Below are 24,971 nucleotides of genomic sequence, written 5' to 3' on the forward strand. Positions count from 1 at the left end.
ATAGGGTGTTGATGTCATTAGACTTCAACACCCTATACAAAGATGCACATCACCTGATATGCTTCATTGGTAGTGGGCTTTTGAGCCTATGTAGCTTGGAGTAAGACAACGTGCATAAAGAGGATGATGTGGTCAAAATACTCATTTGCCTAATAATTCTGCACTCCCTGTATATGAAGGGATATAGAAAGATGTTAAAGACAAAGAAAATAAATGACAATAAAGCTACATATGAAACTTAGCTCAAGTCTTTGTTTATTATAATAACAAAATGTTTGTCTGACATCCTGTGTTTTTCATCTTCATTAATGTAAATCTGTGCTGTGCTGAAGTAAAAGTGAAATATCAGCTGATTTCCCTCATTGTCTACATGCATCCTGTCTGTAAAGAGGATAACTGTGTTAATATCAGTGGTAGATGATGTTGAAAGACAATTACACTCAGACTGTAGCAACAGGATCAGGTAACATATGGCTGTAGTTTGAGTAAAGAAGGTACATGTGGTTTGTCATCAAAAGCAAAGGGAAATAGCAGGTTGTCAGTGTTCTGGCCTAATTGTTTTTAGTTTTTATTGTCAAATTTTTTCTTTTAAAAATATACTTTGTGGTTTATGCATTAGATTATAGACAGTCTTCATGCATGTTAACGTAAAAGCAGACCTAAGCTTTTTTTCCCTCTCTCTCTTAAAAAGAAATCTCTTATAACAACACTATAAAGATTACTGTATGAATGAAGAAATGAATATGTAAATGAATAAAAATGCATGGGTAATAAAATGACATCTGAAAACACCTTAGTAATAATATTTAATATGATCTGTCTGCAGGTAGAACAAATGTCGTCAACAAATATGCTATTAGATTCTAAACTTTTAACCATATTCAAAGCTCTGTATCAGCATCAGTGCACAATTGTAGCTTTGGTTCATTGGTCATTACCTAAAATATTTTGAAAACATTTTTGGTTTTTTGAATTTGTATTTTTGGTGCATAAATGTGTTCCTTTTTAACATTTATTGGATCAGAATGTTGCATGATCAGGAAAAATGAGGGTCTCAAGGCCTGATCATTCCAGAACCACTGCATTATAGCCAGAGGTTGGTAAAGTAGCCAAAAATTGTACTTAAGTAAAAGTACTGATGCAAAATTACAGAGAGTTTAGTGAATCAACAAAACAAAACAAATTAATTAACCTAACCTTAAAATAAAATAATCTTTAGGTAAGTTAAAGTACTTCAATAAAAAATAAAATGAAATAATGAAATAAAAAAGTACATAAAGAATTACAGTGGGTACGGAAAGTATTCAGACCCCTTTAAATTTGTCACTCTTTGTTTCATTGCAGCCATTTGCTAAAATCAAAAAAAGTTCATTTTTTTCCTCATTAATGTACACACGGAACTCCATGTTGACAGAAAAACAGAATTGTTGACAATGTTTGCAGATGTATTAAAAAAAGAAAAAGAAAAACTGAAATATCACATGGTCATAAGTATTCAGACCCTTTGCTCAGTATTTAGAAGAAGCACCCTTTTGAGTTAGTACAGCCACGAGTCTTCTTGGGAATGATGCAACAAGTTTTTCACACCTGGATTTGGGATCCTCTGCCATTCTTCCTTGCAGATCCTTTCCAGTTCCATCAGGTTGGATGGTGAATGTTGGTGGACAGCCATTTTCAGGTCTCTCCACAGATGCTCAATTGTGTTTAGGTCAGGGCTCTGGCTGGGCCAGTCAAGAATGGTCACAGAGTTGTTCCAAAGCCACTCCTTGGTTATTTTAGCTGTGTGCTTAGGGTCATTGTCTTGTTGGAAGGTGAACCTTCGGCCCAGTCTGAGGTCCTGAGCACTCTGGAAGAGGTTTTGGTCCAGGTTATCTCTGTACTTGGCCACATTCATCTTTCCTTCGATTGCAACCGTCGTCCTGTCCCTGCAGCTGAAAAACACCCCCACAGCATGGTGCCCCTCCTCCCCTCACTCTGCTTCACTTTTGGGATTGTATTGGACAGGTGATGAGCGATGAGCAGTGCCTGGTTTTCTCCTCACATATCGCTTAGAATTAATGCCAAAAAGTTCTAATTTGGGCTCATCAGACCAGAGAATTTTATGTCCCCATCTTGGAGTCTTTCAGGTGTTGTTTTAGTAATCTCCATGCGGGCTTTCATGTGTCTTGCACTGAGGAGAGACTTCCGTCACGCCACTCTGTAATAAAGCTGCAGTGATGGTTGACTTTCTACAACTTTCTCCCATCTCCCCACTGCATCTCTGGAGCTCAGCCACAGTGATCTTTGGGTTCTTCTTTACCTCTCTCACCAAGGCTCTTCACCAATTGCTCAGTTTGGCTGGACGGCCAGCTCTAGGAAGGGTACTGGTCCTCCCAAACATCTTCCATTTAAGGATTATGGAGGCCACTGTGCTCTTAGGAACCTTAAGTGCAGCAGATATTTTTTTGTAACCTTGGCCAGATCTGTGTCTTGCCACAATTCTGTCTCTCAGCTCTTCAGGAAGTTCCACTGACCTCATTTGCTCTGACATGCACAGTGAGCTGTAAGGTCTTATATAGACATATAGATATAGATATCTGGCTTTCTTAATGAAGTCCAGTCAGTATAATGAAACACAGCTGGACTCCAATGAAGGTGTAGAACCATCTCAAGGAGGATCAGAAGAAATGGACAGCATGTGAGTTAAATATGAGAGTCACAGCAAAGGGTCTGAATACTTATAACCATGTGATATTTCAGTTTTCCTTTTTAATAAATTTGCTAAGATTTCTACATTTCTGTTTTTTCTGTCAAGATGGGGTGCTGAGTGTACATTAATGAGAAATGAATTGAACTTTTTTGATTTTAGCAAATGGCTGCAATGAAACAAAGAGTGACAAATTTAAAGGGGTCTGAATACTTTCTGTACCCACTGTATATATTGACGAAATAACTTAATTAATGACAGCACAAGTAACAAAAACTTCCAAACCTCTGGACCCTCTGTGGATAAAAACACATCTTTGAGGCTACAAGCAGATCGAGCTCAGCACGGAGTACTCATGTTACCTAACAGGACAAACATTCGCCTATTCACAGCAAAAGGAAAGAAAAAAACCAGTAAAAGTAAAAAGTATAGTGATTTAAAACTACTCCTAGAAGTATTTTATTTTGAAAAACCTACTCAAGTAAATGTAACGGAGTAAGTGTTATTCATTACTACCCACCTCTGATTATAGCAACTCTGAACACTCTGTGACTGTGTTCCCAGTTTTTATTCTGCCCCTATTTTAGTAGTTCTGTTTAATTTACATTTCACTCACAGCAGCTTCTGAAAATGTTGTTGTCATGGTAATGAAAAGCAAATAATTGCATGTGTTACACTGAAGCTTATTGCTGCGCGCTGATGTCAGTCAACCAGTGCATAATGGACACTTTATTCAACAGGGAGTCTCTTCTGTTTCTGTTTCTCTCTCTCTCTCTCTCTCTCTTTGTCATACTTGGAGATGTGATTGCATAGAAAGTTTAAAAACAGGTCAGAGGTCTTCAAGCAGAATAAAGTGTTCTCTTTTCTCTTCCAGGTCATTCACAAAACGGTCTTGTCGGTGTGTGGTTGTGGTTGTCACTCCTGCATCGCTGTTCTGTCAGAGAGAACGCTGACCATTATCCTGCAAGATCCTCACTTCTTCTGCTGATAACCATGTCTGTGTGAGTGTGTGTGTGAGTGAGTGTGTGTAGTGCGCCCTAGGGGGAGTAGTGGGTGAGTGTGGGGTGTGAGGTGGGGGTCTCCACTCCACGTCGTTCTATGGAGAAGGGACCTGGGTGAATGGAGCACTCGAGGGGAATAAAGGGAACTCTTCAGTGGTTTGTTTTGGAGGCTGTCTTATTGATCTGTCTACCTACCAATGAATGCATTGGCCCAGTTTTCCAGCTCATGAGGACAATGTCACTCACAGCCTCCATTAACTGGCCCCGGTGAGAACCACGGGCATTAAGAAGGACCCAGGGACCATATGTAATTTCATCCCCCCAATCTATTCCTAACTAACCGTTCCCACGAGAACAGAAGTACCAAAGTAGGAAAAGCAAATCGATGGCCATTGATTGCCTGAATCAATGCAGGTTTGCAGGAGGACATGGTGCTTGATGCTTTAACACAATTACAGTATTAGGGACACACATCTTACAAAGACCAATCCATGGAGCAGAATCAACACAATATCATCTGGGACCTTGAGGAGCTAAAAGGAGCCCCAGTGCCCTTTTAGGTTGAGCCCCATGCAGACAAACTGTTAGACATAACAGAATATAGCTGCTCACTAAGACACTTCTGTGTGGACTCAGCGCCTGTTATATGAACAGTACTACAGATGTCATGAATGTGTGCGCGGCCACGCTTGAACAAGTACATAGGGGGAAGTACTGCTGATTAATAGCTCAGTAAATGTAACTCTAGGTATTTAAAAAAATCCTAATCTCAAGATAAGGATGGTTTCACCATTCACCGGTGACCTTATTTAAGACATTTGTCATGACTTAAAAAGTATTTTTTACTACATAAAAAAATTGCTGAAGTCATCAAATGTGAAGCCAATACAGTTTCAGGGGTAAAGAACTGGAGTGATGTTTCCGGGATGTTAGAGATAGATGAGAAACAAAACAGAGGAAGAAAGAAAAAAAATCTCCACAAAGCTCTTTGACAAACAAACACACCTTTTTGGTGATAAATCCCTGTGGTTTTATTGCACTTTTGCAAATGAGTGACATTTGCCTTGACCAGGATTTGATTCCTCAGTGGTGGACCTAGGTCTCTTGCTCCATTATCAGAGGTTTTGCACCTGAGCTTACTTGCCATGGAGAAGAAGTTGTGAGGAACTTGTACTCGTTGGTGAAACAACTCCAAGTCCTTAAACCCTGGTTTCCTACACCATCAGCAGAGGTCTTATCCCCGAGTTATTCTGCCATGGTCTATTAAGTGTGAGGAACTCTTACTGGTGGGTAAAAATAGTCCATGGTCTTGAGAAGAAAATGACAAGGACCCAGGAATCTTCTGAGTGGAAGGAATGAAGAAGAACAAAATGAGAAGAAACTCAGATCTTCAAAAGCAAGGCTACATTAAAACACACAAACAGACCGTAGGACAATATAAAAAGGACATTATTAAGGAACATAATTTATTTAAGACTAGAGCAGAAATAAATACATGAAAGAACAACGTGTGATACCCTCGTGAAGCCAATAACAAATGATAGAACACTTTCAGTGGTAACAAACGAGAGAAGCTTGATCTGAATTCTGGAAAGTTCCCAGCTCACGGATCTCATTGTTAACGTTTAAAATAACGGTTGTTGATTTGTCAAACCCGATTTAACCAATATGCGCAGATAACGTGATAACAGTTGTAAAGGAAGTGGTTGAAAATAAGAAATGTTTACAGGCCACAATACATAAAAAAACAAACAAATCAACAATAAGAAAGTCATTAGGACAAATATGTCTGGGTGTGACAGAATTATCAAATCAAAGTTAAAAAAAAATCAACCCAACTAACAGATTAGATCCTTTTAAAACAATCTAGAAATAAAACAAATATCTATACATTCATTATGTGCTCATTCCCTGCTGTTTGAAACAAACAGGTGCCACGACCGTCAGTATTACTGTGTAGAACTGTGATATGGTATGATGTGAATTTGCAAAATGTTTCCTGTACAAAACGCACATACAATATGAAACAATTCTGGATTTTTGATGAACATGACAATGGAATTAAATCTACATTCCTTGACAGTCACATTAGCCCGAGCTTTGCAGCATGGAAATTGCTTGTGCCTCCAATGGAAGACAGTGTTCACTGTCTCTTCTGTTTCACAACTTTTTATGTTTTATGTATATACATATATATATATATATACACACACACACACATATATATATATATATATATATATATATATATATATATAATATATATGAAAAAAATCTAAAACCAAAATGAAGAATTCCCATTATTAAAAGCTCTTGGTAAAAACAATACATTTTCAGCAACAGATTCTTTGTGAAATAGGGGAACAACTTACTTGGCACAATAAAAATATTTTGTTCAACAAGACAGAAAATAAATCAGAACCATTTTTATTCATTAATAAAATTAGAATGGAGAAAAACCAAGACCCAAATGATAAAGACAGTAGCTTATCAACAGCAGCTGACATCACTTCTCCATCACAATGCCATGGGACTCCACACCTGACCAACAGCCGAGATCGTACGGACACAGACCATTTAAGACTCACTGTACCATAAGTACTGTCTACTATTTGGATTATTTCCTCCTTTCAAAAACAAAACACAAACTCAATTCTTAAAGTCTCTAAAATGGCTCAGTTAAAACCAGATGAGTGGTAAAGTCAGAATTGACCCTAACATTTAAGAACACCTTTTGTAAAACATATTAAAAAACAAAACTCTGCTGCAGTATTATCGATAGGCTTCCATCCTTCCTCTGCTTACAAATGCAACGTGTTGACTCCTTCAAAAGTCTGTGGTCGGTGGGTTTAAGTTAGGGGTCATAGATTGGCAGTAAATAGAAACTCTTTAAATTTTATTAATATAAAATAATACTCAAACACACGCAAACGTTGACAGATGCAATAGACTGAAATGAGCACTTTTGTTTGAATTGTGATACAGACTGGACTTGTGACGACTCCATAACTTTTAAAGGCCTTTGCACGACAACAGGCACATAAGGAAACGGCACAGTGTCGTTTTGAACTAATCACCCTAACGATTAATTGGAAAATGCTGGTAATAATAAGTTACATAACAAGGCTGAACGCTTGTGAGATTCCATCAGTAGACTACTCCTACTTCTGCTTATATTAACTTCTCCTGGTGCAGTGGGAAATGTAAAGTACAGAAAAAAAACCTCATCACAGAAAAAAAAAAATGTTTAAACCGTTTTTACAATGACTTATAGCAAAATAAGGTATGTAAAGAACTGGCTGTATGTTGTGTAATTCGATGGGAGTTGGGGGGGGGGCAATCAAGTTTCTAGATGCTGCACTTTTTCCAGACACTGAAAAAAAAAATCCTGATATCTAAACAACTCAGCAAAATTACAAATAGATGACAAGGGGAGAGGATACGTGTGTGGTGTACAAAGACTTTAAATGTCAACATGCTGCGAGTACGACAAATATCAACAGATGAAACCTAAACCGTGCAAATGTAACGAGTCATGCTTAGTAACTAACCTTTTACCAGATATGTCAGTGGTGTTGTGTTTTTGCCATCGCCACAGGGGCAGTGTAGATGAACAGTCTGTAGGAGATTGTAATGACAGTTTTCTAGAATAAAAAAAAATCTATGTATTAAAAAAAGAAAACACTGTTTGTGATCAGTATGTCTCTGCACAAAGTTATTTTAAAAAGGCCAAAAAACTGAAAGGAACACAGATGCAATCATAACTGGCATTCAGTCATATTTGATACAGCAAAATGGATCAACGTCTTTTTACAACACCAGGTACTAGACCACTGACACAGAGTTTCAGATGACTGATTTGTTCGTTAGTCTGTTATTAAAATGTAAAAATCTTGCTCTCAAATTAAAAGAAGTTGAGTCATCGCTGACGGAAGCACTGGAGGTTGAACCACGAGCTCACATAATATGGTCGGTCAGTGAGAGGTGGTCAAAGAGAGGGAGGAGGAAGGAGGCGCTATGGAGCTGATGGAGTACATCCATCAGTAATCAGTCTTTTCTGACCAGGCTGGACGTACAGTGACTCTGTGGGGTTCAGTCTGTCGCTGCTGGTGTGCGGATGCTATGCTGCCATGAGATACTGTTGGTAGAAGAGACCGAAGAGGGAGGTGGAGAAGAGGCAGGCGGCAACCCACCAAGTAAAAAAGGAGAACAGACCCCTGAAAAGTAAAGGGCTAAAAACGGTCCGCAGGCCCCCAAGGGCCACAGAGAGCTGTGCTACTGACGCTCCAGCCCCTGTTTCTACAGCTGACGCTGCTGCCGGAGATGCTGCTTGCACTATAAAGTCAGAGTTCATATTGTGGGTGCAGGGCAGATCTTCTTCAGGGTAGACCCACCATGAGTGCCCTCCTGCATGAAAGCAAGAAAAGAAAGGATTTTTTTTTCTTTTTCTTTGTTTTTGGGCCAAAGGAAACAAAGACAACAAAAAAAAAATCCCTTTGCTGTGCTGGACTTACCTAATGTTTTTAGCAGCAATGTTGTATGCAGCAGCATCACCAGGGGCGCCACATACTGTAGTGCGATTACACACAAGTAGTAAAAAACACGTGCAACCTAAATGAAAGGATAAGGGGAAATGAAAATGGAGAAAAAAAAAGTAACTTTTTTTCCTTTTACTGTGGTTACATTCTTCTTCTACTTCTTGTTTTTTCATCTGTTCCCTTCAGGGGTCGCCACAGCAGATACCATCTCCTGCATCCTCTACTTTTACTCTGGCCATCTTCATGTACTTTGTCTTACAATATTCACAAGTATTATCTGGAGCCTTCCTATTCCTATCTTGCCTGGAAGCTCAATCTCCAACATCCCTGGTCCAACACTACTCCTCCTGCTCCACCTTAATTGTTCCTCTGACCTGCTCATTTGTAATCCTGTCTATCCTGGTCACTGATAGTGAAGATCTCAGCATCTTCATCTCGACTTCCACATCAACCACTTCCAGCGCAGCCTTTTTTTGTCAATCAGAGCCACATTCTCCGAACCATACATCATAGCTGGTCTCACTTCTGTCTTGCAAACCTGACCTTTTAATCCTGCTGCTATTCATCTGTCTGACACTTGTCTCCATCACCTGCCTGCACACTTTCTTTCACTGTCCTTCATTGTAGATGGTCTACCCCATCTACTTTTAATACAATAATAATTGTGTATATATTAAGCATATTCAGTGTCCAGACTAAGAGCCTTTAAATGATTTTCCTTACCATCTTCTGCAGGTCGACAGTACTTATCCGTCCTGCCTCCTTCTTCATCTGGTCTATGCCCTTCTGGGCCAAGCTGAGGTAGGCTTGCAAATGATGTCTCATCATAGCGAGCCGCAGAACACACATGAGAATGATGGCCCATAAACGCAGCGTGTCATATGTCTGCTCACTCATCCTGGTGTTAATAACACAACAAGAACAACAACAAAAAAGAGAAAGATAAAGGGTGAGGGGTGTACTGGATCACTAACTCGTCACATCACATCTGTGCTCTATCACTTGGATGGTGGGTGGAGAAATAAGAGTAAAGGATGAAAAGAATTATATATGTGAGATGTGACATAAGACTTGGTTTGACATGGATGGATATGCAGCCTTAGCAACATAAGTGCACATTGTATCAAATATTTAAAATGTATGTAAAAATAAAACAAATCTTTTCATATTATTCATGTTATTTTTTAACAGGAACATCACATCTTAGTTTACAAACTTAGGGTTGTAATTTACTATACATGTTTTGCAATCTGCCTACAGACAGCTGCACTGCCAGGGGAAAAACATAAATTATCAAGTCTGGAGCCCATAAGCCACCACTTGTAGGACAACTGCATTACTGTACCTACTGAGCCACAGTCAACCAGATGTGACTGACAATGACATGTGAAAAGCTTGGAGGGCTGCACGTGGGCTCAGGGCTCTGGGCTGATGCAGCAATTTCTTTTATTATGACAAGCAGAGACATGAAGATTAGAGTATGAAGATTGTTTTTCACAATCTACAGATACAAAATTTTGTCCTGGATTAATGCCATGGTTCCCAAGGTGGGGGTGGCACGCCCCTGTTGGGGCAGCACAGCAGTTTCCAAGCAGCGGGGCAAAGTTGGGGAAGCAAGAGCAATTAATTACACTTAATATATTATTTATTTATTCATTCGACAGTGTGGAAAATGTACTTATGTAATGATTTTTAATTGTTTCTCCTTTTAAAGAATGGGTGTTTTGTAGGACTTAGTGTATAAGTGTTATAAGTGTTTGGTGAAGGTTGGTAGCAAAAGTTGAGAATGTGTGTTGGTGAAAGAGTTGATCAACAAAAGTGAAGGAGTTAAGTAAGGAGCTGCAGATGAACACAAATAGCACAGGGAATTGTGTAAATCCCCTCTTTAGATATAGAATAATGTGAAATGTTAAGTTTGATAGGAAGAGATCGCACAAGGTTCCCAAATGTTGGAAAATGTCCTGAATGCGTGTTCATGTCAACACAGAAATTAAATAATACCATGAGCATTTTATTTTCTCCTGTAATTTGAACCAATTTAGACATAACACATTGTTCTGTTTGTGTTATACAAACATCTAGATCAAACAGGAATTATTATTACTGTACAATTTTATACTCACAAAGGTACACTCTCCTTTCCCAGAGTGGGGTTCATTATATAGTCCTTGGTAATGGGCTTGACCCACAGCAGGACCATAATTAGAGGGGAGAGGAAGTTGATATGAAGCAGAGTTCTGCAAAAAAGAAGGGATTGAGGGAAAACCTACAGGTGATTAGGAAAAAAAAATGAACACAATTTTCTTAAAGCAATTATTGATGAACAAATATAGCATTGCAAACTGGTTAATTTTAGTTCCACAGCAGCACAAATTTCATATGACTGAGTAAAAATTCCTGCAAGTGACAATCCTGACAACTCTGATCAGGAGTGAAGGGAAAAAGAGAAGGCCAGAAGAGAAGAGGAGAGAGACTCTGCCTATGTCAAAATGGATTATCAGGATGTGATGTGCTCCCTGCTCTACTCCCCCTATTAGGGTTGAAGACTTGCCACCCAGAGAGTTCTGAAAAACAGAAATCTGTCCCGAAAGATGAAGTCTTCATCTGACTCCCAGGGTGCTCTCTTGCATCTAAAGCTGTCTCAGTAGGAGATAAGTACGATGTGGAACCGTATTTGGATTCAGGGTACAAAAATAGAACAGGCTGGTATTTAGGTTTTGAAGAGAACTTGAATACATCATATCAAATAAGCCAGGACCAGAAAGACTGCCATGGAAAACATTTTCATTCACTGTTTTACCATGGAATGTTTCAACATTTTATATTTATTAGCAAAAAACCAAGTTTTAGAAAAGCAAAAAAAAAATAAAAAAATGTACTAATGACTCTCGTGGACTCACTGAGTAAATTTGTCTGTGGTCAGATTAAGTGCATCCAGGTGCATCTGGGCCAATCTTAGACCAGGGAAGGTTAGAAAGGCTCCCATTAGAGAACAGAGCAATGCTAGAATCAGCTTGAATGTGAGTTTAGAGATTGGTCCCCTGCAAAGGAGAAAACAGAGTTATACTACTGTAGTTTCATGAAGTATTCATGAAGCCAGAGAATACAAAAAAATAAACTGTAAGAATACTGATAATCTACTCACTGGGACTCCAAACCCTGTGTCTCCAGAAACTGCAGAGCGCTGTCTGAGAAGTTTGCAAAACCTAGTAATGATGAAACGTTGAACAGTGATTCACTCAGTGGAGGCTAAAAACAATAAAAAATGTTACCCAACATGATGATTTGTAAGATGAGTACAGAGGAGCACTCACCAGTCTCCAGACCAAACTCAAGGTAGTTCTCAGTGATGATGAGGATGGCCATGGCTTTCACGAAAAAGAAAAAAGCAAATGTAATGCAGAGCGAGCGCTCGCCTCCTTCCTCCAGCTTAAAGTAGTGGGCCGTTAAAGAGAAAAGCGTCTTGCTGTGAGGACGGAGTCAAGGGAAAACATCTCTACAAGTACAATGGCATTTTAAGCAAAGGAAACAAAAAGGCTGGTTGGCTTTTACAGATTCAAGGAAAAAATGAAATGCATGCATGTGAACAACCTGGACAAAAAAATACTGAACATTCAAACCTTGCTTTGGTTTTTAATTTTCTCATAATCCAGGGCTTTAGCATCACTGTGTGCATGTCATCCAGGGCTGTGCTTTACTCTGCCCTTGTTGTCAGTGATCCGAAAGCTCGGAGCAGAACATTTTTCTTAAGAGAGCTCTCCTCACCACAGAGGAGGAAAATCGCAGTTCCTGCAGTATATTTCAGGAGCCAGCCTGCCAATTTTTTTTTCTACAACCTTTAAGTTAATTTTTAGGATCGCACTTTATCCCTCTGATCTTCTCAAACCCTTATTCAGTGCAGTGAGGATGGCTGTATTAACACCATCTGCCGACCTAGCCTGTAAACACAGGCCAAACCTAAAACTGTGAAAACGTGAGGTATCATTTGATGCAAATGTTTGAGCATCGCATGCTGGTTTTATGTGAACAGCAGGGCTGATCTCCAGGGCAAGAGTCTTAAACATGTTATCAGAGCAGAAATGGGGAAAACTGAAATCTAGTGGCCCATTAACACATATATTGAGCCAATATACTGTATTCCCTCATTTTTATGGTTCCATATCATCTGTTCCTAAGTCTGTCTTTTTCCGCCCTCAAGCATATCAGTATGTTGGGCTATGAAAATTGGAGCCCCAATCTATAACGTAGGCAGGAAATGACACATCATCTGACCACAGTGAGCTGGGCCCGAGCAAGAGGACTGGAAAGATTGATCCCTGCAATTGGTGCCAAGGATAATGCATATTTTTTAACAGTCATTCAGTGGAGCAAAATAGCATGTTGCTGTGGAGCACAGAGGCAGTGGCATCATGCTAGTTGGAGCTTTAGCTGTCATTCTATTGCCTCTTGCCTCTAACTGCAGCAGCAATACAATCAAGCTGCAATGATGTGGTTTCTCCTATATACTAAGAGCTGAAGATGTATACATAAAGTGTGTGAAGAAGGTAGAGTGAAAATAATTTCAATTTCAAAGATTCCATAAAAGCTGGTTTGTCACCAGCTCATTCGTGTACAACAAATGTTCCGTATATACCTTTTTTTAAACACATGGCTGCTTGGTGGATCTGACATTCTGACGAAGAAAAAAAAAATAACCAAGATGTAAAAAGGAACTGATGTAAGGATACATGACAAAGGCGAGTACAAGAAGGCACCAGACCACACTGATGTTCATCTCTCCCGAGGGCTGAGCCACACTGTAGTAGAGTTCTGTTATCAGATACACCACTGTTGCTGCCACTGTGAAATCTACCAGCCACTGGAACTCTGGGAAGTAGTGCAATGCTGCGAGGCACATGGGAAAAATGAAATTGATAAAATATATAGATAACAGTGGGTAAAAATTTAGGGGGATGGGACATTTTTCACATCATGAGCTCTGTTAGAGTTCTACCTAATGTGTCGACTTCTGTGATACATTTCATCTCCAGCTGCAGGTCTATGTCCTTGGGAACAGTGAGAGGCTTATTTTCAATGTGACCATTGTGCTTCCTATATTAAGGGGACAAGAAACAAAAACACCATTTTAGATTTCACTAGAGACCATTGTGTAAGATCTTAAATAATGAAACATTCTTAGATTTAGCAATAAAACAAATACACATATGTGCCTAAAAGTATTTTTTTTTAAATAAAGTAGAAAAGTTGAAATTGTGACTCTCCATGTTTTACATTCAGTTACAGGCATTGCTCTTTTTATCATTGTTGCTACTAATACTTGTGGACTTCCATGACTGAGCTCATAGGCAGAGTTAAATCGCTAACAGCAGGCGAACAGAGCGCTGTACCCCCCCACCCCTCCAGGTCTGAAGAAATGTAAGGTGGACCTTTTCTGCTCTGGGCTTTGTTTGTTCAGTCTTGTGTGTGTGTGCGGGACTCAGTGGACAATAGCCCCCAAAGACTATTTGGACCAAACATGTCCTGGACAGATTTCATGTCTGAAGCACCTGACAGGCAGAAAAAGGAGTTCAGCAGCCCAGGCACCACTCGCTGAGGGAGTCAGATGGTTAACAATAAGAATGGAGCGGCATGGCACGAGCTGGCAAAAAAGGACAGTGGCCCATCCTTTTCTTCCAGGGATTACTGAACATGTGGTGCCAGAGAGCACTGACCCGGCTCATACGGGGACAGAGAAAAGGCTACAAGAAACAGCTTTAATGTAGGAGCTGGACACCATGCAGAACTGTAAGGATTAGTCTTCAGTTAAGCACAAAGGAAACTGGGTTTAATTCACATATTTGACATATGCTTCAACTTCTGACTGCAAAGAGATCTTCTAGCAAGAGATTTTTTAAGAATGGAAACTTGATTAGAGATTTTGTGGGGAACACAATTCTTCTAAACTGCAGCTGCTTAAAACGCCTCAAAGTTATGGCCCATCTTTCCTCACATCCACTCGACAGGGCCACTTCTGAGCCAAGTATCCCTGAGCCTAGATGAAGAGCTGAAGAGCAGCAAAACAACAAAAACTACACTCCCATCTCCTGACTTCAAACATGCTGTAAATGAGCCACACCAACACCGGGTGCCATCTCTTTGCTGGCACGCCTGTAGTCTCCATCCTCTGTCAAACGTCTGCGTCTCATCTCTGCTTTCCTCTCTAATAAAGGGGGGCTTCTTTGTGCAACCACATCCCCCCCCCCCCACATCTCAAACAATACCCCTTCATCTCATTCACTCTCTCTCTCCTCTCTCAACATACCTGTCTTTCCTCTTCTGGCCTTTTTGTTTCCCGGCTAAGCTCCTCAACTCATCTTCCGTGGGGTGCTGGTACCACCACAGACTGGGAACAAAGAACATGAAAAAGATCTGGACTATGAACCAGACTATGACTCTGACAGAGGGGGTAAAACAGCAGGTTTAAGGCAATACATTTACATATATATAGGTTCATGGATCAGGAAACGGACCCTAAATTGATTGAGTTGTTGTGGTTGACCACCAGAGTTATGTTTTTTTTTTATGACTACATTTGCAGATATTCTGCCAATCAACTTGAGTAGTTTTGTGGTTTTATCTTTTGCTTCTTAATGACAGGAATCAGATTATCCATGTTTTGTAAAAAATAAATATATATATTTTTTAATTATGTTTAGAAGAACCCTATGGAGCCCCTAAAGGGACATGGGAAAGAAAAAAGAAAAGCAACGTATGTCGTGCTCACGAGAAACCTTCATGACATATAATCCATTATTATTTTTATATATTTAGTGACAAGTTTCACGTTATTTCGTAATAAGTTTCACGTAATTACGTGTTAACTTTCACGTTACAGTGGTCCCTCTCTTTATCGCGGTTCTACTTTCGCTTTCTCAGTACATCGCAGATTTTTTTTAATCTAATCTCCCAACATTAAAAATGTTTTAATTTCCAATATTTTCATGGTTTTTGTTAAGTATTTTTAAGATAATAATATTCTAGCCTAAAAGGGAAAAACTGTATTTAAATAAACGATAAGACATTTTGCCACACATACATACAGGATATTACATTTAAAAAAAAACATGTACAGTACGTACGATTGGGAAATCTAAGATACTGGCATGTCATGCGTGACATATGTACTATATATATGGTGTGCATTTAATTAATGTAGGGTACCTCAGTTATACACAGGAGGGCGCTGTTGTTGTTGTTCTACTGTTGATAACAATGTAGGGAGGTTCGTGACGGGTAATAACGTATATACGTAAATCATTAATAACTATCTAGGCTCTACTTCGCAAATTTTCCCATTTCTTGGGTCTTGAAAAAAAACAACTGGGATAGGAGAGGGACCAGTGTATTTCATGACAACTTTCACGAAATAACGTGGTCTGTAAAGCACACTGTTTGCTTTGTGCATGAAATGCGCTCTATAAATTAAAATTGAAATTAATTAAAGTCCACCTGCGAGCCAAGAATACGGCTCGTTTACACGATTCAGATGAATTGTACTTTATGCTTGGCTTGAGTCATGGTGAGATTTTACAATTATTCGCTCAGTGGATGCGATTGTTATTAGTATGCGTACTCAGAAGGATGAGGCGGATGAAGCATGAGGATGATTTACGTATACAGTGATCCCTTGCTATAACGCGGTTTACTTTTCACGGTTTCGCTACTTCACGGATTTGCATCGTGCATTGTGTTCTGCATTCTGATTGGCTAAAAAGTCACTCCGCTTCTTCTCTACCTGTGCGCCAATAACGTTGCGGTTTAATATGTACACGTACGTAAAACAGCTTGCCAAATTGACATTACGTACGTGAAAATTCTCTTGCAATTTCGAGTTTATCAAACCCCATAATGTCGACAAAACGCTCTGGACCGGCAAAAGTACCTGCGGTAGGGACCAAAAGGCAGCGGAAGATGCTGTCTATCGGTGATAAAGTAAAACTATTGGACATGCTAAATGAAGGTAAAAGCTATGCGGCTGAGTCCCTATGTGTCAGTTTGTTCGTTCTTTCTCTTCTTTTTCTGAGTATTTAATTGTAAAAAAAATAAAGATTTCTACTTCACGGATTTTGCCTATCACGGGTTCTTTTTGGAACGTAACCCCCGCGAAAAACAAGGGTTTACTGTACTTCTAAATCCTGTCAAGTTGAGGTACTTTTAATGATTACATTCTAAAGTACTTTTATTTTACTTTATTTGTGAAACAAATGGTTGAGACTGTAAAATGGTTTGTTCGTTCTTTCTCTTCTTTTTCTGAGTATTTAATTGTAAAAAAAATAAAGATTTCTACTTCACGGATTTTGCCTATCACGGGTTCTTTTTGGAACGTAACCCCCGCGAAAAACAAGGGTTTACTGTATACGTATTTACCCTTCACGAACCTCCCTAGACTGTTGTCAACAGTAGAACAACAACAACAACAGTGCCCTCCTGTGTCTAACTGAGGTACCCTACATTAATTAAATGCTAACCATATATACAGTACATATGTCACGCATGACATGCCGGTATCTTAGATTTCCTAACCGTACGTACTATACATGATTGTTTTGTTTTTTTAACGTATTACCCTGTATGTATGTGTGGCAAAATGTCTTGCTTTGACCATAACTCTCATCTTAAGGAGCACTTGCACAACACAGCTTGTGTTTCCACATGTAAATTTAGTTTATAATGGAAAATTAATAACTAAATATAATTAATATTTATATATTTAACATTATCTGGAGGGATAATTCAAGCTTCCTGTTTGTGGCAAAAGTTTATGACAAGCTGCATTAACAAAAAAGGAAATTAATGATTTATTAAATGTGTCCTAAAAAGTAACTACTTAGAGAAAATGGAGCTTGTGCTTTATTCATATGTACAGGCATTTTAAGTCTCTTCAATATTTAAATAAAATGTTTAAGTCTTAGTAGATGGATTTAAGATGATGTTTTTCTACTTGTATTCAAACTTTTGCTAACCACCAGGCATCCAGGAAAACACTATGATCCACATTGTTTTTGCACTTGCTTGGGAATACACTTTCTAGTTGGTCAGCTGTATTGTGTCAAGATTGCCAAAACTATGGCACTGTCTACTGCAGACCGCCACATTACCTGCCACTGCAGAGAAGCCATCGTGCGAAGGAATAATGAGGTATTATTTTTTGAATGACACTGGCCATCACCATGGTAACCACCAGCTGTACACCGATCACACCCTGTGGACAAAAACATAGAGGGTTTTTAAATTGACTTAAATGGTAAATTGTATGATAGACGTAACCATCTATCATACAATACATAAAGCGGTCACAAATATTTGGGTTTGACACAGTGTGCAATAGAAAAGGTACACTGGAATACATTTTTAGAAGTTTTTCAAGTTCTTCAAGTGTGAAATTTGGCAACTCATCATAAATGCAATAAACACATAAATGCAACATCTGTTAATAGATCACGTATTATAGCATGAGCATGTGTAAATGTATTTTTCTATTAAATAGACCAGTGACAGGGGATGTTGTATCACATAATTTACAACAATGTATGTCAGAGAAACAACAGTATTGCTGTATTGAACACAAATGTTTTATCTTGCCAAAGCCAAAGTCAGCTTTATTGTTAATTTCTTCACATGTACTAGACATACAAGGAATGAAGGAGTGACAAGGATGGACAGGATCAGGAATAAGGTCATTAGAGGGACAACGCAGACGGAAAGGTTTGGAGAAAAAGCTAGAGAAGCCAGATTGAGATGGTTTGGACATGTGCAGAGGAGGGACAGTGGATACATTGGTAGAAGAATTTTAGAGATGGAGCTACCAGGTAGGAGACAAAGAGGAGATTTATGGATGCAATGAGGGAGGACATACGGATAGTTGGAGTCAGAGTAGAAGATACAGAGAACAGGGAGAGATGGAAAACAATGATTCACTGTGGCAACCCCTGAAAAAAAGGGATAAGCCAGAAGGAAAAGAAGAAGTTTTGCTGTATGTTTAACACAACATACCAGCCATTACTATTAGCTGTAAGGTATTCAATTATTGAGCATTCACTGAACATAAGTAATATTTTTTATTACAATTGTTGTGGCTATACAACGTAAATTAGATGTACCTAGCATGGAAACTGTAAGCTTCACTACATGCCCAGTGACAGAAGAATTAAGCTGAGCACTTCTTCACCAGTAACACCAGGGGCTCATTTTCAGCCTGGCACATTTCAGATCAATATTCAGTGGGGCTTATGAGGCCATCATTACTTTCATGCTGCACTTTTATCAATTCACTGCAGGAGAAGTTAAGCAGGTCTCCCTCTTTGGCGTTTAGTAAATTAATTGATATCTGTGTCTGGACACACTTGAGCTAACTGCAGCAATTAGCTGATAATGCTTTATTGTTTTGCCAACAACTGTTTAAACCAGAGTTTACCTTCAAGGTATGAGCTAGTAAATGCCATCTGTCATCTTGAAGTGCAGACATAATGACGTAGCCATCCTCCTATCTACACATTGTTTACACAACAACTATGGGGCAAAACACAGCTATCTGACCCTTGTCTACAATACTCATTTGGGATAGCTTCAATGAACAATCACAAAACCAACATAAACCTAAATTATTTTTTCAGCAGTCATTGACCTTATATGTTTGGATTCTAAAGTTGGTCTGGTGTGTCTCCAGCACCTCACGCTTTATCTGACAGACCCTAAAATGTGTAGCTCATTTATACTGATAACTTTGAAGAGCTTAAAACACAAAAGTAATGGTGATGTGATGTGATGAACAAACCTCACTGTAATGTTTTCACAACAAACACAGGATGACACTTCTAAAGAGAACTAAAGGGGCTGTGGCAACTTTATAATAATAATTCTTACAATTAAAATAAATACCCTACTACTACCCTATTATCATGCATGTATGTCTTTAAATTACTGGCAGTGATAACAAAATACTTTAGAAAACTATACAGACACAATAGAGTGATGATTTCAGCCTTGTGCACCAGTCCCACATAAAGGATTAGTCATGGCTGTGTCTACTCTCACCCAATGTGTGGTAAAAAAAAAATCACATGACCAAACAGATCCTATCTGACCCAAAATATTCTTCTGTCAATAATGGTCATGTTATATGGGTCAGAATCTCCCAGCCTAGGTTTGGTTGATGCTACCAATCCTCTGTGGAGGAGCTGCAAGGATCTCAGGCCTGGGAGAAATTGAGCCAGCATGGACACTCTTATCTTGCCCCTTCCACTTTAAACCCTACAGCTTACTACCAAATGAAAGCAGAAGGGGGTTGTGAAAGGGAGCAGCAGCAGTTTCCACAATATCAATAAGGCTTTACTATCTAACAATTTTACCCTGAGACTACCTCTGAAGCCACAGACAGCCTTACCAGTCCATGAGTATTTAATTATATCATTTGGAGTATTATTTTGTGTAATTACTGCAATCATTAAGTCTGTTACTCTTCTCGGGTACAGACGTGTAGGTCTTTAATATTATATGATTCCATGCCTTTTTTAACCAAGTTTATTGAAATTACTAACATTTGTTTCAACTCAAAAGTAAGGTTTTTAATTTAAATTAGATGTATCTGGTGCTATTCCTCATTTTCTGGAGTGCATACTTAGAAGTTATATCCATATAAAACAAAAACAGAATACCTTGTAATCAATCTCATTGCATCTGATAAATCACCCGTTTTCTGTGGTGCATTCTTAGTAGCAGAGTATATATTAAAAAGAAATAGCACACTAAATAAACAAAACCCATTGCTTAAAGATTTTTTAAGACCTAGAAGACTCCTTAAAGTGTCTGGGCTGCCAGGACATCTTAAAGAATCTTTCTAGGTAGCGTGTGTGATTTTCATTTTCCTGCTGTGCGCTGTGATGCTGTTCTTGTCATTGCAGTATTAAGAAAAATTATCGATGTTGAACATTACTGAATTGTAGTGTGTCACATCGCAATGAATTTCATCCCTATTTTAAGGCATTAGCCATATTGCAACAAGCTAGTTACCCCTTGTAGCAGAATGTTCAGCAGTGCATAGCTAGTAGTTGATAAAATAAATATAATATTGCATATTATAATAGAATTATAGTGTGTACCGAGACACTGTATCGAACAGTTCAGTACAAAAATATACTGAACTGTATATTGTTGGATCCCATATATGTATATATGTGTGTGTGTGTGTGTGTGTGTGTGTGTATATATATATGTATATATATATATTCTAGTTTTGACTTTGAAAGTAAAAAAAAAAAACCTAAATTGCAATTGATATCAACCAGTTACATCGTGTACTTGATTTCAGGAGTGCAATAACAAGATATTAAAAATTAAAAATTAAACAACCACGTTGGTAAACCACTATAAAAGCCATTTCTTTGAGGGCATCCCGAGGTCAAACTACGCATGTCAGGTGTATGCCTGTCTTTCCCCAAGGTGTCTTGATGCCAGGTATTGAGAGTAACATGCTAAACTTAAATAACATGGAAGTCAACCTATTGTGTCTGACTGCCGTCGATCTGATGTACAAAATATTCAATCCTGTCAACATACCTAGCAAATGTTACGTTACATTAACATGGTTTTTATGTCCAAACATTTAAATCAATTGAAAGCTAACGTTAGCCACTCATACTAGCCGGTTGCTAGCTCTGGCTAGCATGCTAAGCAAAGGTTATTTTATTAATTTAACAATGTTAAAACAAACCAAAAGACCAGGGACGTCTAAGTATAAGCGCACATTATACGCCCTTTATTATATTTTTGCCTAAACGAAAAACAGATAAGAGATCACATTCTGGCGCTCCCTGTCGTACTCACCATGTTGATGCAGTGAAACAGATTCTACCCCAACAGCACAGAACACCCCGAATCGCAAATGAAGCGGCGAGGAGCACATAAGCACGTTTTGTTTTGACTGTACACAAAACGAACGGGTTATTCTCTTTAAATTACCATTGCGCCTTGACATAGACTGGTTACATCGTCTAATAAGGAAAAAATAAAATCAATGGACTCTGCCTCCGCTATTTTCAACAGTAATAGAGGTCACAGTATATCTCAGAATGAGAAGGTGCCCTAAAACATGCCTGAGCACAAATAATCAAATGCAACATACATATTTTATTCTTGTCAACGATGGCCAATTAATTATATATATATAAATCACTTTTAAGTTAACATAAACGTATAATAATCATATTTTCCCCGAAAGTTTGATTTTTGATGACAAAGCTCTATTATTTTTTCTTAGGATTACAAAGGACGGCGGTAAAAAAAAATCACGAGGACCATTACAGGCGGAAGAAAGCAGTGACATTACAATGTAAAGCAGACCAGAGCACTTTATACCTACATTAACAGTCACATTGTAACAACTATGTAAAATCAGAGAAAAGACTGCTTTAAAATTGCTTTAAGGTTAAGTGCAGGCATGGGTGTATCGGATTTGAAGATATAATTGTTCTTGTGGGTGTTCTATTAACCACTAATACCGCTCATACAGGCGGTATCTTAGCATTGATTGAAGTGATGTTGTATTATAGTATTTCTATTATTCTATATATTCTACTATTAAGGAGAGACAGTTGAAACGTAACAGGCCAATGTGTATGCCGTTTAAAGACATTAATTCGGGGTTCTGAAAACTGTGGTTCAAGAACGAGGCTCCATGCAAAAAACCAAAGTTGGGCCGGAAGGTTAAAAATGACTGATCACTCAGTATTATAAGTATAAAGTACGAAGTAAGGAACTAATGCACTTTTTTATCGCACTAAATTATCAGCTTGTTTGCTAACAGCAAAACAGCATAGTGATACTCTTAAGGTAGAGTGTATTTTTTTTGGTTAGAGCAAGAAATGTTGAAATGTTGCATTAAGGAATTTTGCCTGGTGTATTTTTGCCAGAAAAATTTTAAACAACTTTGTTCTTTAACTTTATAAAACACTTGTATTACTGAAGTATTTATAAACTTCATACACTGCATTTACAATACTATTTAAATAATCATGTTTTTTGTGGTATACATAGTGTATGTATGTAAAGGCTGTGGCAAGTTTTCACATTGCTCTTATATTTCCTAAGATCCACAGATTAATGTTACACTATTGTGGATATACATGAGTTACCACATGTGTAGATTTATTGTTCACCAGTCATCTATTTAGATGTATTTTAAAAAAAAGTAATGTATGAGTTTCTGCTTTTGTGTTTTGTTTTGTTTTGTTTTTTGTTTAAATTTTGAGCAATTGTTGCTCAATGTGGAGTGTACTTTACAAACAGATGAAGAAAAAAGAAGAAAAAAGTACCTCCTGTCTTCAATAATTTATCTCCCCTGCTTTTTTTAAAATAAGCAGGATTTGGAAAACTAGAATAAATTGGAAAAGACCAATCAACAATCTACCAACAGTAATTTTAGGAATAATAGTTTTCCTCAGTGTTATTAATTATCCCTTTATTCATTTATTTATTTTTCTTTGAATGCTTTCAAATTAGGGTGGTGTGTGACGATTAAAGTGAGTTTCAATTTAATAGTTAATTAAAGTTAAGACATTAAACTATGTCCGTCAAAGTACATTTTGATGCATTTTTATTTTTGTCATTTGTTTTCTCCATTCTTTGATTGTTCTATTTCTATCTCTTTTCAAACCAACTCATTGCTGAACTCTTAGTAAATATTTATTAGAATTAATGTATGTCCCTCAAATGATATAATGGTTCAACTCTTCAACTATTCATGATTCACTATTCAACTATTACAACTTTACAACTACTCAGTTGTACTCACTCTTCTGATACTGACTTTTTAAAGATATAGCCATTGCAATTTCTATTTATTATAAAAACAAGTGATATTGTTCTGCCTTTAAGGGTTAAAAAGTTAAGTTAAAGTTTATATATTAATCATTGAGCAGGTTTAAAACGTCTATTCTTGGTTCTTTGGTTGTGAAAAACCACTTCAGAGTGAGTGGTCTTTCTTAGTCTAGAGCATAAGTGTCAAACTCAAGGCCCTGGGGCCAAATGTGGCCCGCTTAACCTATAAAATACTGTAGGTTAAGGTTTCTTAACATATGAAATTAAACATTTTTTTTATTACACAGCAATGAACATCATACAATACTTGTAGCTTGAATACATAATAATCAATTGCAGAAACATGTATTAGTCTGTGATGGAGTAGTTACGTCTATACCAGTGGTCCCTGTGACCTATTATTTTAAAATATTGCATGATTATCTTTCTTCTTTTTCTTTCGGCTTTCTCCCTTTTTCAGGGGTTGCCACAGCGAATCATTGATTTCCATCTCTCCCTGTTCTCTGTATCTTCTACTCTGACTCCAGCTATCTGCATGTCCTCCCTCACTGCATCCATATATGTCCTCTTTGGACTTTTTCTCCTACCTGGTAGCTCCATCTCTAACATTCTACCAATGTATCCACTGTCCCTCCTCCACACATGTCCAAACCATGTCAATCTGGCTTCTCTAGTTTTTTCTCCAAACCTTCCTGTCTGTGTCCCTCTAATGACCTTATTCCTGATCCTGTCCATTCTTGTCACTCCTAAAGATAATCTTAGTATCTTTAACTCTGCCACCTCCAGCTCCGCCTCCTGTCTTCTGCCTATTGCTACTGTCTCTAAACCATACATCATGGCTGGTCTCACCACCGTCCTGTAAACCTTTCCCTTCACCTTAGCTGACACTCTTCTGTCACAGATCACTCCTGACACTTTTCTCCAGCTGTTCCATCCTGCCTGTACTCTATTCTTCACCTCTCTTCCACAGTCTCCTCTGTTCTGAACAGTTGACCCTAAGTACATAAACTCCTGCACCTTCACCACCTCTGCTCCTTGTAGCCTCACTATTTCACTGTTCTGCCTTTCGTTTACACACATGTACTCTGTCTTGCTGCGACTGACCTTCATTCCTCTTCTTTCTAGTGCAAACCTCCACCTCTCTAGGTTCTCTTCTAGCTGCTGCCTACTCTCACTACAGATCACAATGTCATCTGCAAACATCATAGTCCATGGGGACTCCTGTCTGACCTCATCTGTCAATCTGTCCATCACCAAAGCAAACAAGAAGGGGCTCAGGGCCGATCCTTGATGTAGTCCCACCTCCACCTTGAAGTCTTCTGTCCTCCCAACAGCACACCTCACTACTGTTGTACTATTCTCATACATGTCCTAACATACTTCTCTGCCACTCCTGACTTCCTCATACAAAACCACAATTCCTCCCTTGGCACTTTGTCATATGCCTTTTCTAGATCTACAAATACACAATGCAGCTCCTTCTGACCTTCCCTGTACTTCTCCATCAACATTCATCGTATGGCTCATCAACTTTATCCCTCTGTAGTTGTTACAACTCTGTGCATCACCCTTCTTATAAATTGGCACCACAACACTTTTCCTCCACTTATCAGGCATCTTGTCAGTCTCTAAAATTCTGTTAAACAACCCAGTCAGGAAATCTACCGCCACTTCTCCTGAACACTTCCATACTTCAACTTGGTCATCGGGACCAACTGACTTTCCACTCTTCATCCTCTTCAGGGTTTTTTCTTTCTTTCTTTTTCTTACCTGATCTACCTCCTTCCTACTAGTCTCTGGTTCCTCGTTTCTACTTTCCCTTTCATTTTCCTCATTTAACAACTCCTCAAAGTATTCCTTCCATCTTCTCAGCACACTTTCCTCACTTGTGAT

General features: G+C 38.5%; 1 protein-coding gene across 2 annotated transcripts; it reads right to left on the minus strand.

Moving 5' to 3' along the window:
• Positions 1-7,396: 7,396 nt before the first annotated feature.
• LOC103397504 (transmembrane protein 161B) lies at positions 7,397-21,345 on the minus strand. 2 transcript variants are annotated; one of them, XM_008335777.2, is made up of 12 exons: positions 21,087-21,345; positions 17,363-17,466; positions 14,527-14,607; positions 13,219-13,316; positions 12,953-13,109; positions 11,540-11,691; positions 11,371-11,431; positions 11,126-11,266; positions 10,349-10,462; positions 8,949-9,123; positions 8,202-8,298; positions 7,397-8,094 (listed from the first exon to the last, which is right to left on the minus strand). In XM_008335777.2, exons 1-12 carry the CDS (start codon positions 21,087-21,089, stop codon positions 7,808-7,810), a joined length of 1,470 nt encoding a protein of 489 aa, XP_008333999.1. In that variant the 5' UTR covers positions 21,090-21,345; the 3' UTR covers positions 7,397-7,807. The 2 variants fall into 2 exon arrangements, with proteins under 2 accessions (XP_008333999.1, XP_024909055.1); XM_025053287.1 differs by lacking the exon at positions 10,349-10,462.
• Between the last annotated feature and the right edge of the window lie 3,626 nt (positions 21,346-24,971).

This window comes from Cynoglossus semilaevis, chromosome Z (genome assembly GCF_000523025.1).
Source record: "Cynoglossus semilaevis isolate Cse_v1.0 chromosome Z, Cse_v1.0, whole genome shotgun sequence".
Classification (NCBI taxonomy): domain Eukaryota; kingdom Metazoa; phylum Chordata; class Actinopteri; order Pleuronectiformes; family Cynoglossidae; genus Cynoglossus; species Cynoglossus semilaevis.

Bases quoted from the DNA above. Each gene is read 5' to 3' on its own strand.
- LOC103397504 (XM_008335777.2), bottom strand. The intron at 13,110-13,218 runs GTAGAACTCTAA...TGTGCCTCGCAG, and splicing joins CACAGAAGTCGACACATTAG to CATTGCACTACTTCCCAGAG. The intron at 8,299-8,948 runs GTAAGGAAAATC...CCTTTCATTTAG, and splicing joins CTGTCGACCTGCAGAAGATG to GTTGCACGTGTTTTTTACTA.